General features: G+C 48.2%; 1 protein-coding gene across 4 annotated transcripts in view; it reads left to right on the top strand.

Moving 5' to 3' along the window:
- ASTN2 (astrotactin 2) overlaps window positions 1–15,687 on the top strand; it is an 839,920-nt gene that overhangs the window by 169,281 nt on the left and 654,952 nt on the right. For all 4 annotated transcript variants that reach the window (XM_074330925.1, XM_074330926.1, XM_019731189.2 and 1 more), the window contains exon 3: window positions 13,124–13,508. In XM_074330925.1, coding sequence (XP_074187026.1) covers window positions 13,124–13,508 — 385 coding nt within the window. The remainder of the gene's footprint in view (window positions 1–13,123; window positions 13,509–15,687) is intronic.

Here is a 15,687-nt window from a genome sequence, read left to right as displayed (position 1 = left end):
AGGGTGGTTTTTTTTTGCTCAAAGATGTCAGTAAAACAGTGCCTTGAAAAGACCCCCATGGTGTGGTGTGACTGGGAAGACTTTTTTGAGGAACCTTGATGGATAGATGATGGAGGCTTTGGGGATATTGGAAAGCCTCTGGATTTGCAGCTTTCCTTTTTGTGACTTCAGTTAACTCTGCCCGGTTCCCACCTGGGTTTGGTTTCTTCCTTCTTTTACAGCATGTTTGTTGCTCAGCACTGTTATGCGTAAATCGCTTTGTAACATATAAAATTCTTTTGTAAACATGATGCTCGATGGGGTTTTTACAGAAAGAGGGAAAGGCACCTGTTATCATAGATCATTTCAAAACTGGAGAAACTGAGGCTTGGAAAGGCAAGTGACTGGACCAGGGCTATATAGTGAATCAGTGACAGCGAGGATTTGAACCCAAACCCAGTGTTCTTTGAGCTACATCATGGATGCCCCCTTCTACTAAAAGTCCTATTATTTCCATGCAGATATAAGAACAGCAAAGAGATACAGCTGCTGTGTGCTTTCAACGGAAGGTGACTGCATCCTGTGGGACTGGCATCACCTCACCTCTTTGGTTTCTGTCTCCCTGTCTTGAGTATTTACAAGTAAATAAAGGATTAAACAAGCTTGGAATTCAGACCAACTTCTCCCCTTTGCCCCCAAACCTGGGAGAAATAGCCAGATAGTTGTCATATTTGCCTCGTAATTTCCCCTCTAATCAGTCTCCCTTCCTCAGTCCAGAAGGGAATTAGCATCCGTACATCCATGTATTTTGGTTTGTTTGTTTAATTCGCTAAGTGTCTTCCAGTCTTCTAGCCCTGGGATGGCACTCAGATTATTCAGACTCAGCCCTTGCCCACCACTCATTTATCCATCCATCCGTCCATCCATCCACCCAAAAACTATTCAGTAAACACCACCAAAGCACTAAGTTGTTTTGTTGACGATAGAGTAACAAACAGAACAAAGGTCCCACCTTATGGAGGTTCTAGTCCATTAGAGGCATAAAGAAAGTTAGCACATTCATGTAAAATATAACGGCAGGGGGAGGTGAGTGCTCTAAAGAAAGTTAACTGCAAGGAAGGAGACAGGGATGGAGAGAGAACAAGGGCCTCATCCCAAGGGGTCAAGGGAACATTCCCTGATGAGGCTATGTCTCGGTGGCTTGCCCCACAGCAAACTTCCTTCCCCGCGCTCGCTCCTGCTGTCTAGAGAAGCCAGCTGGCTTGGGAAGCTCCCTGCCTGTAGGAAAGCACTCCTGCCTGTATTAAGTACCGGCTCTCAGTGGCCTCAGGCTTCCTCTGAGCCTCAGCCCTCTCTTCTGTCTCAGAAGGCTGAGTTGTTGGCTCGGTCATGTTGGGTCGCACAGCTTTAGGGATCTCTCCATGGATCCCGTGAGTCTGTAGCACGTGCCAGGAGAAAGACGCTCTGAGCAGTGGACGTGGGCTCCGTGTACCGCCACCTCTTGTGAAAAGCCACGAGTCTTAGGCTCATCACAGCAGCCTGCAGCAGACAGGCTTTGGGTTCTGGAATCAAATGCGTGCCCTGCCACTCACCGACTCTGCAACCTTTGGCAAAGTTCCTTCTTGGAGACTCCCTTCCCTTGTCTGTTCAGAATGCCTGGCTCATGCGGCTGCTGTGGCTGCCTCCTTAAAAAATGTACGCGAGGACCTTTGTTCTGCAGATGTGTTTAGCTTATGAGGGAGCAGGGCCAAGACTAGGGTGTAAGTTTTCTGATTTCTTTCTCAATGTGTTTTTCCTCTGGCAGAATTTTTTTAGACACCATTTACTGACGGCTGGCTGTGTTCTAGCCACTGTCTGGAATGTCTTTGTGCGTTCACTTGTTTAATGCTCATGATAGCCTCATTCTGTTAAGACTGCTGCCTTTAACTTTCAGTGGAAAATGCCGGGGCTCCGTGAAACGCAGTGAAGGGGCAGTGACAGTGTCGGCAGTGGAACTCAGGACTGTCAAGTCCAAAGCCCGCGTTGTCAGTCGTTCTGCTATCTAGTTGGTTGTCCAGTCTTTCTGTCACATTTCGGGTGTGAGTATACTTGACTGGATGGGCCAGCCCACGCCCCCACCTTTGAACTTGACTATACTTGAAATTGTAAGGAAGTTCTTTTGATTTCCACTTCCCCTCTGGTTTACATTTAGAAGCTGTAAGAGACTCTTTGTTCTTACTACGTTTCCCTCTGGCATAGAGCTTGTGAAACTGTGCATTACAGGAATTATCTGCTCACTTATCTATTCCCCCAAACCAACTGCGGGTTCTTCTATGCTGTGTCACGTGTGTTCCTCAATTTAGGCAGAAGGTTTGGCATAGGGTCCAGGCACAACAGTAATAGTAGGAACGATTGAGCAAGGAACTGCCTTGCATTGAATATTTTCTATAGACCAAGGGCTGCATGATCTATTTCACATACATCAGCTCAGCGAAGCCTCACAACAGTCCTTTTTGTTGACTGGCATTATTCCCATAGTAGAGCTGTGAAAACTGAGCCTCACGGGAAGAATTTTCCAAGGTCACACCTCTGGCTGGTCAAGAAGCACTTGAATGTGGGTCTGTCTGCTTTCAGGCATGCCCTTCACCTGGCAAAAGAATAAATCAGTGAATGGGTGCAAGGCTTCTCCCTGGCTGCCTGGGTTCCTCTGTTTGTCTTCGTGACTCAGAGAACAGGAAGAAAATCAGTCCTCTCGAAGATGCTTCCTCCCGCCCTCTTGATTCATGCATCCTTCAGAGTGGGATTTCAGACAGAACTTGAGAGGCCACCTGAGGATACAGAATAGGATCCTGATTTGTGCTAAATGGCTCATGTGAATTATCTCCAGCCTTCTCTCACACACAAATGGAGAATTGCCAAACAGATGTAGGTATATTTCAGTCACCTGCCTTCAGAGAGCCGCTTATACTGGCTCCATTCATTAATTCTTTCAACAAGTAATTGAGGATCTGCTATGTACCACGTGCCATTCAAATATGTTCAGAGACAAATAAAACCCTGCCCTTCTCTTCCTTGCCTCTCAGTGTAGAAATGCAATGCGTGCTTAATGAGGGCTGTCACTGTCAGACTCTGGGCTAGATCTTAGGTATCCAGAGATGGTTAAGGACGCCCTCCAGGGATACTCAGGGTGATGGGAGGGGAGTTGGCAGGCAGAAGCATGGATCACTGAGGATCCTGACAGGGGATTTGATCCAGCCAGAGAGAGCAGGTTCAACAAGGCTTGTTGGGAACTCATGATCCAAGAGCTGAGGCTTAAAGGACTAGACAAGGAAGTGTGGGGAGGGCATTTCAGGCAGAGTGAGCAGCCTGAGCAAAAAGCACAGATGCGTGAGCTCGTGTGACGGCTACAGGACATTTAACCGCTGTAAGTACATGCATGCACAGCTGTACTACTAGGCAGCATGTCATAAGAATATATATATTTCTTCTGTTCAAAAACGCTTTCACATTTGCCTTTGCCTTTCCCGCTTGGAATACTGGAGCTGGAATGACTGTTCAAAGCCAGCTCGTCTCACCTCCTCACACTGAAGAGGGGAAGGGCCATGGTCAAGGTCGCACGACGTGGACCCTGTGGGAGGACAGCAGGGGTGAACATGGGAATGAAGCTGGGAGACCGCACATATACTACCTCCTGCTGTAGTGGAGGGGAATCGGTGGCCCCACCACTACCTTGTATCTGATTTTTCAGGAAACAAGGCTCTACATCAAAAAGGGAACTGTTTCCCAAGAGCCACTACTTGTAAGCCGGTACGCTAAATGTGTTCTGTAATGCAGTCTCATGTACTCTGGCCCAAACCCTCTCAGTGTGGTGTTAGTAACCCAACTTACAGAGGTGAAAAAGGAGGAAACTCAAGTGATGTACCCAAAGACACACGGCTGAAATACAGTATAGCCATGACTCAAATCCATGTCTGTCTGAGCCACTGGCAAGCACTAGTGTCCCAATGTTCATTAGCTTTCCCCCTGATAAATCACTCTAGTATTCAGAACGATCTCTCAGGATTTGGCCCCTATTCTGATCTGATGTTAAGATGATGAAGGAAGATTGATCTGGGTGGGAAATGAATATGTTCCAAAAAACCGTTGCGTTTTCACTTTATTTCCTTGGAATTATCTTGGGATATAAAATAGTGTCTCTAATAGATACATTATAAGTAGATGATTAGTTTAAAAGAAAAATGTTTCATTTTCTATGATGGGACCTACTTAAATAGGTCACCATATATCTGTCTAGAGGCAAATAGATGACTATGGATAAATATAGCTAATTATAGATATATAAAGATAGGTGTGAGGCTATTTTTACACGTATGTATGTATAGACGCAAATCTTTATCTGTTGTACATTTATCTTCTCCTAATTGTTCACACATGTGAACTTAACTCTTTACTTGATTATGTGCTGGGATCTTTCGTAACCTACTGAGAACTTACCTACGGGGGAAAATAACAAAGAGGTTGATTCCTTTCTAATCCAGTGACAGAATCCACGCCTCGGTGTCATGTTGGTACCTTCTCCCTCCCCTTTGCCAGCCAGTCAAACGCCGAGTCTTACCCTGTGGCACATATCCGCTTTCTGCTCCATGACCTAACTACCCGCTTCAACTGCCCTCATTTCAAGTCTCATCGTCTCTCTTTTAGACCAGGACTTCCTCAATCTCTGTACTTAGTGACGTGTGGGGCCAGGTAATTCTTTGTTGTACGTGACTGTCCTGTGCATGTAGGGTGCTTACAGATTCCCTGGTCTCTACCCACTAAATTCCAGTATACCCTCTCCTCACGGACTAGAAATGTCCACTGGATGCTGAGGGAGCTTCAGGAGAATAAAATAACACGGGTCAGAGCCATATTGCATAAGGCATGACTGGTCTTTAGGCATTAAGGATCCAGAGAGTTTTTCTCCAGTTCGACAACCAAAAATGTCTCCATTACCAAATGCCTCCTGGGGAGGCAAAATTACCCCCAGTTGAGAAGTACTGCCATACACTACTAACAGCTCTCTGAATGGGCTCCCTTCTCCAGTCTCTCCACCATACACACCCAATGCGATCTTGACACCCTATTGCTTAAAAACAACAACAAAACCTCTCTGGATCCTTAATGCCTGAAGACCAGTCAGGCCTTATGCAATATGGCTGTGTTATCTGACCCGCGTTATTTCATTCTCCTGAAGCTCTCTCAGCATCCAGTGGACATTTCTAGTCCGTGAGAGAGCGAGCCTGCAATTTTCTGGAAACTGCCCCAGGTGCAAGGCTTTATCCCATATATTGGCCACCTTATCGTGTATTCTCAAGCAAGTTTATCTTCTGGGTCTCCACGTTTTCATCTGTGCAATGAGTGTGATAATCTAACCAGTTGGGGAGCTAAGGAACAAGCATCTCTAACTCTATTACAAGGTAGAAAATGCTAACACCTCTTAAGTGAGGGCTCAGGTGAACCACTGTGGGAGTGCAGAGGATAAAGAGGTTCCTTAGGGTTGAGACTCGAGGGAAGAGATCCGTCCCAGAAGAGTTCACTGGGGAGATTGCATTGAAGTAGCTGTGAGGTCTGGGTGGTATTTCGACGTGCAGATGTGGGGGTGAGGAATAAAAATGAGGGAGCCTTCGAGGCAGAGGAAGTGGCTTGAGCAAAACCTCAGGACAGCTGGTACAGAGTGAGTGCCAATGGGGTTGGATATGTATCACTGCCTACTTTGCAGTCGGTGCCCAGTAAGGTTAGCGGCGTGGAGGGGTGACGCACACATTTTGAGAAAGGTATTTTGAAACCGTGTGATTTGAGACTAGGTTATCCACAGAGGTGGAAGCCTGATTGAGAAGAACTGGGACTGTCAAACTGCAGGACTGTCAGGCTTAGTTAATGGGGAGGGGCTCTGCTTCCAGCTGTGCCTCTGTTATGGTAGGGAAGGTGAATTGAGAATAGTGGGGGAGGGAACGGAGCCTGGGGGATCATCCAGAGTGTATCAAAATTACCAGGATGCAAGGCAGCCCTTACTGGGACTTAGGACAGCCGTAGGATGGAGAGAAAGGGAAGGTGGTGGATTTCTCAGCAGCTTTTGGGGGTATCAGTTATGTAGTCTGCCTCCAATACCATTTTAAGCTGTTCTGTAAACTTGGTCAAGCCACTTCTCTCTCAACCTCGGTTTCCTTATCTGTAACACCAAGGGTTTGGATGATTTTCTAATAATCCCTCCAGTTTAAACATAGACTGGGGCCTGAAAGGAGACTTCCCAGAGAACTTGGAGGCCCAGCCCCCTTCCCTACTAGCTCTGTCACTTTGCAAATGGCCGGAGGAACAGCCAGTGGATCAATAGTCCTCGGTTATCCTGGGGATGGCTGTCAGGACGAGACACCGAGTGACGAGAAGGGAAGGACATTACTTGGGAGAATATGCATGTTCACAGCTCTGAGGATTAAAGGCCCATGTTCTTATCACTGCTGAACAGAGTATTATAAATCCAGTCTTAGAATACCAAATCCCCTTGCAGCTTGGCCGTTGTGAGGGAATATTAAAAAGGCCGGGGACAGAAATAATCAGTTTCCAAATGACACATTGTCAAATAAAGCATTTCTCACATTATCCCTTTCTTTCCTTTCTCTGGCGCCTTCTCCCATGCCTCAATATTTTAACATGAAAAATAGATTAAAATGAGTCCAGGCTGAATGCCGTTTTAAGTTTGACTTATCTGAAGTCTCTCCTTGTGGGGTAGTTTGTGGGTGCTTTTATTTTTCACCTTTATATATTTTTCAGTGTTTGATATTGTGTATGCAAGCAAACCAGCTGAAGGTACTAGCATTGGGATAAAGGTAGAACAGCAAAGAGGGGCCATGCAAGATTGGACCAGGTGCCCTGTGGTTGCCGGGTCAGAGCTGACCAGGGTCGGACCAGCTGCCCTGTGGATGCCGGGTCAGAGCTGACCAGAATCGGACCAGCTGCCCTGTGGATGCCAGGTCAGAGCTGACCAGCGTTGTCTCCCAGGTCAGGAGACCAGAACTGCAGTCAGGATGTCAGCCAGGTGTGCTCATTCTGGAGGCTCTGAGGGAGAAAGTGTCCCTGCCTCCCAGGAGCTCCTGACGGTCGCCAGCAGTCCTTGGTGTTCCTCGGATTGTAGATGCATCACTCCAATCGCTGTCTCCATGTCCCGTGACCTCCTTCTGTGTGGGGGTGTGTTTCTGTGTCCTTTCCTCTCATTAGAAGGGCACTAGTCATTGGATGTAGGGCCCACCCAATCCACTCAGACCTCATTTTAACCAGCGACAACCACAAAGACCCTATTTCCAAATGAGACCACATTCTGAGGTTCTGGGTGGACGTGAATGTTGGGGGGTCATTTTCCAAACCACCACAAGGAGTGAGTGAGAGAGAGAGAGAGCTCTGGGCTGAGGGCGCAGCCACGATGGAAGAGCTCAGAGCGTCACATTGTGGGGACGCTAGTCACGGTGTGTGGTGCTGCAGTCGGGCCTGAGGTGGGAACAGTGGGAGCTGAGGCCGGGAGAGAAGCAGGCCCCTAGGCAGGAAGGGCTTGGAAGCCAGGCTAGGGCTCTAGGCATTATCCCGAGGGTCGCGAGGAGCCAGGAAAGGGTTTTAAGTAAGAGTTGTTAGCATGTGGTTTAAGTGGGAGGAATAGAGAGGCTGAAGTAATGGGGCTGGTATCTGTTGACTTCTGTGGTGCCAGGCCTTTTATTGTGTTGTTCAATCCTTAGCATAACCCACCACATTGGGAACAATCAGCACATGTTATAGGTGAGGCTGTTGCAGCCCATGGAGGTAAAATGTCATGGGCAGCTTGTCACGCGCAGCCAGCAGAAGCAGGGAAGCAGGCAGACACCCATGCGGCATCTGTTCCCCAGACCCGCATTTCCCCATCATCCCACTGCCCCTGGCATCACATACCCAGCCCTTGTCTGGCTCCTGGGGCATCTGAGACTCACTGTCAGTGACAACAGGACGAGTGGGCTGATCCTGCTCTGGAGAGACTGCTAGTACGGAAAGTTCCAGAAGGGATGGGGACCCACACATTTCTTCTCCTGTCTCTTTCCCGCTTCCTGCCTGCAGCTTAGCGAAATCCTCAGACTGATGAGAAGGTGGCACTGTTCACCCCAAGACCTGTGATCCTCATGAGTTCACAGAAACGGACCCCTAACTCACAGACGGGCATTTGTATTTCTGGGCCTTGCTGCCACTTCTCCAGACTTGTTTGTCTTGGGCCTCCCTAGAGTGAACACAGCCCAAATCGAATTTGGCATCGGGTCATCCCTGAGGCCGGTAGGGCCTCAGCTTGCCACCCCAGGAGCCCTGGCCTCCTCCTTACTTGCTTTCTAAAACTTCCCCCCCTCTCCCAACATCCCCTTCTCCCTCCTCCAGCGCCCGCTTGCCCTGAAGCATTTTCTCCACTGCCAAGACCTGTGTTTGCTTCTGGCATGTAGACTCAGGGTCAGGACACTCTGGCCTGCTCACCGTCCCAGCGGCAGCTCCTGCTGTTTGCTAGGCCTGGTGGAAGGAAGCCCGCACACAAGTGGGGGTGCAGCTCTGCAGGAGTGGAGCGGTACAGCAGCCTGGACCAATCCAGGTGGATGCAGATTGCCGTTTCTTCTTGATCCTCAGTTACCCATCTGCTTCCTTTGGGTGAAGTGTCCCACTCGGACAGAGGTGGCCAAATGGCTCTCTTCAGCTCCTTGGCTTGTTGTGCACGGCACCCTTCGGTGTGTAAGGGCCATCACAGCAGTGTTCCGACGTGATCTGCTCATCAACCCCATTAGGGAGCACAGATGTGAGTGTATCTCCCATTTACCACGTGCCAGGGGCTGAGCACAGCACTCCACGTCCAGGAGCTCACATCTAACCTCCCTCTCCAAGGATGTTTTTGACCCAGTTTTATGGATGAGAAAATAGTGATTTAGAGCGATCCAGCCCATTGTCCAAGACTGCCTGGCTTATATGTGGCAGCATGAGATTTTAAAGAAGTCTTCCTGACCCCCAGTCTTTACCCCTAACCAGGCGCTATGCTGTTCCAATTATCGCCAAGTCCAATTTACAGATGAGTAAACTGAAGGTTCATAGAGGAAGCTGGGGAATTTGAGATTGCACAGTGAGTAAACTTGAATTCAGAACCTTTTCTTTCATGCTCTTCTTTTTTTAGGGTCTACTTTTTTTAGGGTCAGGAGCATAGGGCTGCTCAGTGGTGATTGCAGCAGTACCCAGCTGCGCCTATGTCTTGGGCAAAGCCCCTGCAGGAGCCCATGTGGGGACGTCTGTATCAGTAGGTCACTGTCACTGTGAGCCTTTGAATACTGGAATTCTCCTTTGGCCAAGTTTGCACCCTGAAATTCCTCTCTGTAATGGAAGCCACATGGTTCGTGGTCAACTGAGGTTGGTGGGAGTTGAGGTCAGGGCAGGCTGGGGAGTGAGGATGGGGAGCCTGTGCCTACACAGGAGGGCCAGAGCCACAGACCTGGACTCATGTTACAGGAGTCAGCAGATCCTTAAGCCAGTGGGACCCTCAAGCTTAGCCTCTGCCAAAGTGGGGGAGGGGAGGGGAGAGGGCAGGGTCCCTCTGCACCTCCTTCTAGAAGTTCTTCATGTTGGGAAATGTGTGCCTGGAATTGCCTAAGTAATCTGTGGCGGCAGAAGTGGGGCCGTGCAGGGGCTAATGAGGCCTTAGGTGGCCCTGTCCCTTCCTACCCCGAGCAGAACTGTGACGCGGTGCTGAACTGACCTTATAGCTTGGATCTCAGTAATGGACTTCCTGTCTCTGGGCCTCAGTTTCCTCCCTTAACATGTGACCATGATGCCTAACATGCACAGTCATACAGGTGAATGACGGAGCATGTAAGAAGCGCTTGTCCAGACTGAGAAGGATTTGGGGACCCAAGACAAGGTTTGCAGAACAGGCATCCTGGGGCAAAAGGTCAAGTCACGCGTTCATTCATTCCTGTATTTATCCATTCAGCATTCAGCACACCCTTGCTGTATGCTGTTGACAATAGCAATAGCTAACAATCCGTGAGCAGTTGCCAGGTGCCCCACACTGTCCTAAATACTCCCCACACATTTTATTTCGCGTCACAATGACCCAATGAGGTGGCACTGTGAATACTGCCTTCATTGAACCAATGACAAAACAAAGACTCTGAAAGGTAAAGTGACCTAGTCAAGGTCACACAGGCTCTAAGTAGTAGGACCTGGACGAAAACCATGTCACTCTGAGGTCAGCTTGTAGCCACGGCGGCAGATACTACTGGAGGGCTCTGCAGGCAAAGGATGAGGCTTTCTGCCTTCCAGGAGCATCCCGTGTGGGCTTAGAAGCTGACCCAGGGCTGCAGGAGTGACCAGGAAGGGTGGTAGGGTGCAGTGAGGACAGGGAGGGGCCATGGTGGCAGGTGGATGGTTTGGTTAGACCTCGTCTTCCCCAGGTCAGTGTTAATACTGGGGTTTGACCACAGGGTCAAACACCCATAATTGGGGTGGACACAAGGGGCTGGGGGTGAAGGGCTCTGGACAGGCCAGGCCTAACCCTCACAGCAAGTCAAACCCCCAAACATGAGAAGACAGAGGGAAGAGTTGGGCAAGATTTCCCCAAAGGCATCAGTGGACCAAAATGAAAAGCTTTTCTGAACAAGCCGCCCAAAGATGTGTCCATTGAACCCTCGATTTGAAAATAATGTTTCCCTCTTTCCTTCTCAGGATCCCCTCTCTCTCCATGTACCCTCACCATCTTTCCCGTTTGTTCTTCTCCCTCCCTATGGTTTCTGAGAACCACTGTGCTACAAAATAGCCAGTGGCTGTACAATGAAGAGCTGGGTTCAAATTGCTGCTTTACCACATCCTGGCCTTTTGTATCAGTTGGACCTGGGATCAAAACCTGTGTGACTTCAAGCAACTTACTTAACCTCTCTGAACCACCTTTCCCATATTTCATTTATAGAATGGAAACTATAATCCCTTTCAAGTATGATTGTCTTTACATCCTTAAAATTAAATAAAACAACATTAAGTAAAAGTAGTAAGGAGAAACCCTGCTATTGTTTTTGCCAAATATTAGAGTTCTTCCTGCCTCCTTTTTCTCTTCTCTCTCCTTTCCTCTTATCTTTTCCTTCTCATTCCTCCACAGTCCTCCCCTGTCTCCTTCCTTTCTCATGTCTGGTGCAGAAAAACAACAAGTAATACCATGTCACACGTGATTTGTAGACACAGAAAAATCATTATTGTATGTTCCTGTTCTGTGGAGGGTAAATGGATGTGTTCTTGTTTTCCTAGGGCTCCAGAAGTGATGAACTACAAACACACACACACACTTTATATATATTTGTCAGATTACACACTTATACACACATGCACACACGCACACACCATATATATATATATATATATATATATATATATATATATATATATATGTATATATAAATAGACATACTTATAGCTTTGTTCGGTTTCTGTATTTGTTTTTAAGTTCTGACATTCAGAGAAACCTTCCTGGGGATCCCACAATAACTCATCACTCCAGGCAGGGCTCTCAGCCATACCCGCCACCTGGCCACCCTTAGGCCCCTTTCTCATACACTCCCACCCTCTGTGGAGGTGATGGATTCTAGTTTAGTGATCTGAGAGGCTTGCAAAAAGAACATTATAGATTTCCAATGCAGTTAGCAGGATGGCTGAGCTATTTTAGTGAATAATGTTCTTCTTGGCCTAAACAGGTCTTTTTAATCGCAGTCACCTTCCCCCCACCCCAACGTGATGTATTCGGGGTTAACCACTGTCATCTCTGTTAGGTGTCATACATTTAGTTATCAAAAATTGTTCCTGCCTTCAATGAGGCCGTAGTCAAGGAAGATCGAGGAAGGTCAATCGGCCATACAGTGTGGTTGAAAGAATATAGGCTTCAGAGCTCAAAAACCAAACCAAACACACACACACACACACACACACACACACACACACACACACGGCACCAATCTTGCTCTGCTGATCTCTCCGTGTCCCCCCACACAACCCGGGTAGTCCTCGCTACTCTGGATTCTAAGGACATGCAGGCACTCAACCAAGTGGCCTCCAACCTCCCAGACATAAAGTGCAGTATAGAATGCAGAAAAGCAAGCTAACTCAGAGGGCCTATCCCTGTTCCTCAGAGATGTTTCTGGCACAGAGCAAGTGAGGGGAGTCCAGGAGGATGCAAACCTGCCACCTTAAGCCCTCAACACGTGCTATGGGGAGTGTCGTCATGTTTTGAAAATACCCCTGCCCTCAGGGCACTCAGAGAGCAGGGTATTTCATGAATCTCATGCATCACATAAGAAATGTTCACGAACCCTTTCGTGGGTTCCAATTTAACGTATGATACGCAGCCTAAATCAAGTATTTACCAGTTGGATGTAGTCAAGAAAAATAAACTTTTGTTTGCCTTAAACTTCTGATTGAAGGAGCCCCAGAAAGGTACTGTTTTTTTCCCATTCATTCAAGGAATATTTATGGAGTATCTACGTTGTCCCAGGCCCCTTGTTGGGAATCAAACCTTAAAAGATTGCCTTTCTGATAATGAAGAAAATAAAAACTATGCAGAAATTATGTTTGACTGAATAAGTCTCTGACATTTGCAGCAGGGTGGAAGAAAGGCTATCTATTGAGCCCTCAGTGGACTCAGTCTAGAAATGAGAAAGCAAGGCTCAGAGAGTATGAACAAATGTCCTGGGGCCATTCAGCTGGTGGGAGGCAGAGTCAGGGCTCAGACATTCACTTGTGTGAAGCCACAGCCCTGACGCTTCCCAACATTGAGCAGTCTGCCTTGCTCTGGCATGAGCATTATCCATCTCATTTGCTCCTTATGGAGAAGGAAAGGCAGGCTTTCTTACTCATCTTTATACTGATACATATGAAAAGCAAGGCTCAGAGAAGTCAAGCCGTTTTCCCAAGGTCACACAGCGTGTTGGTGAGAAAGGTTGGGAAACAGTGTCTCTCCGGCTTCAAAGTCATGGCTGGTGGTTCTCGAGGCTTTAGAAACCAAACCCAGGGATTGTGGGCTGAGTGTGGTGACCAGGAAAATCCCCTCCAGCACTCTGGCCAGAAGAACAGCGGCCCACGTGCTTGTCCTTCTTCCCTCCTGCTCCAGGGTGGTCTCATCGCTCTGCTGCTGCTACTGCTGGTGTTCACCGTGGCGCTGTTCGCCCAGCGGCGCTGGCAGAAGCGTCGTCGCATCCCCCAGAAGAGCGCGAGCACAGAAGCCACTCACGAAATCCACTACATCCCATCGGTGCTGCTGGGCCCCCAGGCCCGGGAGAGCTTCCGTTCTTCCCGGCTGCAGGCGCACAATTCTGTCATCGGCGTGCCCATTCGGGAGACGCCCATCCTGGACGACTACGATTATGAAGAGGACGAGGACCCACCCCGGCGCTCCAATCACGTGGCCCGTGAGGACGAGTTCGGCAGCCAGGTGACCCACACCCTGGACAGCCTGGGAAGGCCGGGGGAAGAGAAAGGGGACTTTGAGAAGAAAGGTGAGTCCTCCTTGTTTCATCCCACCTTCCAGGGGGGCATTTGGGGGAGCAGGGAAGAGGCACAGCAGCTGGGTGGACACTGTCCGTGTCTTCTGGGCTAAGCCATTGTGGATTATGGCCAACCTGTCTGTTGAGTTTTCAGAGTTTATCTTCTCTGGTTCTTTAATAGTGATGGGAGAAGAAAAAGAAAGTAAAATAAAAGAGTGCTGATATTATTAGAATTGGAGTTTTGAGTTCAACATGTCTCCCGTGTCTTAATTACCTCTCTTGATGGCCTTCTCACTACCGAACAGAGAGCTCATCTCATTTCCAGATACTATGATTAGAAGGTTTTTCCTTATATTGAGTTGAAATTGGTCTTCCTAGCCTTCCCTGTCCACAAAGAAAATCAACCTTCCTTCTCCAAGGCAACTCTTAGGAAATTTGACAACAGAAAAAATAGCACCCTGTAAGCTTTTAGAAATCAACCTAAAATATACAATCCCTGTTTCTTCCGCTAGTCTCATGGGCTATGTGTTTCAGACATTTTACCACTGTGGTCCGTGTCCTCCAGGTAGAGATTCTAATTTTTCATTTCCTGGAGTGTAACACGAGAACTGACACTCTTCTTCCTCAAGGGGAGTGCTCCTGTACTGAGCTAAACCAGACTTCTGCCTCCTTCTGTCAGCTACTCTGCTTCTGTTGATGCGGCTTCTTGAGGTCACATTTATATTTTCCCAGCTATTACTGGCTCCTAGTGGGATTTTTGATGACGAAAACCTCTCACTCTTTTTCATATGTGCTGTTGCAAAGATGTGTTCCCTTTATTCTTTTGGAGGACCGCTGATAATTTGGGCCTATGCACAAGATGTGTTGTTTATATTTGTCTTTATTAAGTGTCCGTGATTCCAGCTTGTTTATGGATGGAGTTTGGCTATTTTCCTTTGGATGAATGCCACAGAGGTAGCTTTCTGCTGTTTCTCTGCACTGTTGTTCTGATGCTGATGATAACGTTGGGTTAAAGGTTTGGCCTGGACATCCCACTTCTGACGCTGACCCACTCTGCTTTGTGAGCTGAGAGGAACCCTGATTGCTTGGTCCAGCCCTGGGCCTCTAACTTCTACATTCTTCTCCTCTTCCCCTACGCTCTTTCCTCTCAAATGCATCTTTTTATGATCCATGCACTCACCCCCCACCCGCCCCTTGCCTCCACCAAGCTCCAGATGGAGAATAGCAAGGATCCTCAAAGTGGGAAGCAGGTGGGGAAGTCAGGTCACTGCCAGTTATCTTATTTGATCTTTTTTTCCTTCCTTCCCTTCCTTCCTCTGTCCCTCTCTCCCTCTCTCCCTCCCAACCTCCACCTGTCCTTCCCCGAGCTGGAAGGCAGTACAATATGTTGATCGAGTCTGCCTTCAGGAGGCATAATGCTACAGAAAGTATGTTGACTATCTCTGTGACCATGGATGTGGCATATGCGTCTCTCCCATTAAAGGGACATGATACTAGGATTCTACCTTGCGCCGTGGTTAGGAAACTTAAACGGCATGACTCCCATAAAGTGCCTGGTACTTAGGAAACTTTCAATACACATTTCTGATATTGTTATTCATGCCATCAGTCTTCAAAGTTGTGACATTGTGCCAGATGCTATGATAGACCCCGGGATAGAGGTGAGGATGGCAGTAATATCGCAATAATCCTCCCAAGAGAAAAGTGGCGGTAGGGGTTAGGAAACCCAAGCTGAAGCTGGAATAGTCCTAGATCTTTGCCACACGGCAAAGGACGTGGCCAAGCTGAGGTAAGTAAGTGCCTGATCCTTGACACGAAGACCCAGACTCCTGGCTAGAAGGAGGCTGCAGGTAGCTGTTGTGCCCACGTAGCCTTGTGGTGATGGCCTGTTTCTTTGGGAACTCGGCCTGTCCAGGTCCTATACTCCTTAAAGAGAAGACGCAGTCTTGCCATTTCAGCTGCTGTACCTTTTAGCTGCCTGCAAAGTCTCTCTGAGTTCCTCTCATGATGGAAGGGGGGCTAGGTACCTGACTCTTCTATGATGGAGAGGCACAGGAGGTAGAATTGTGCTGGATCCAGAGGGTATACTAGACAAACTCCCGAGAAGTAGGGGCAGGTGCTCTTGGCCTTCTTGCCCCCATGGGGTTCTCTAGAGTCGGCATGCTTTCAGACCTACCTCCACATCGTGGCT

The sequence above is a fragment of the Rhinolophus sinicus genome, linkage group LG04 (assembly GCF_036562045.2).
Source record: "Rhinolophus sinicus isolate RSC01 linkage group LG04, ASM3656204v1, whole genome shotgun sequence".
Taxonomy (NCBI): domain Eukaryota; kingdom Metazoa; phylum Chordata; class Mammalia; order Chiroptera; family Rhinolophidae; genus Rhinolophus; species Rhinolophus sinicus.
This window is presented reverse-complemented; position numbering and strand designations above follow the sequence as displayed.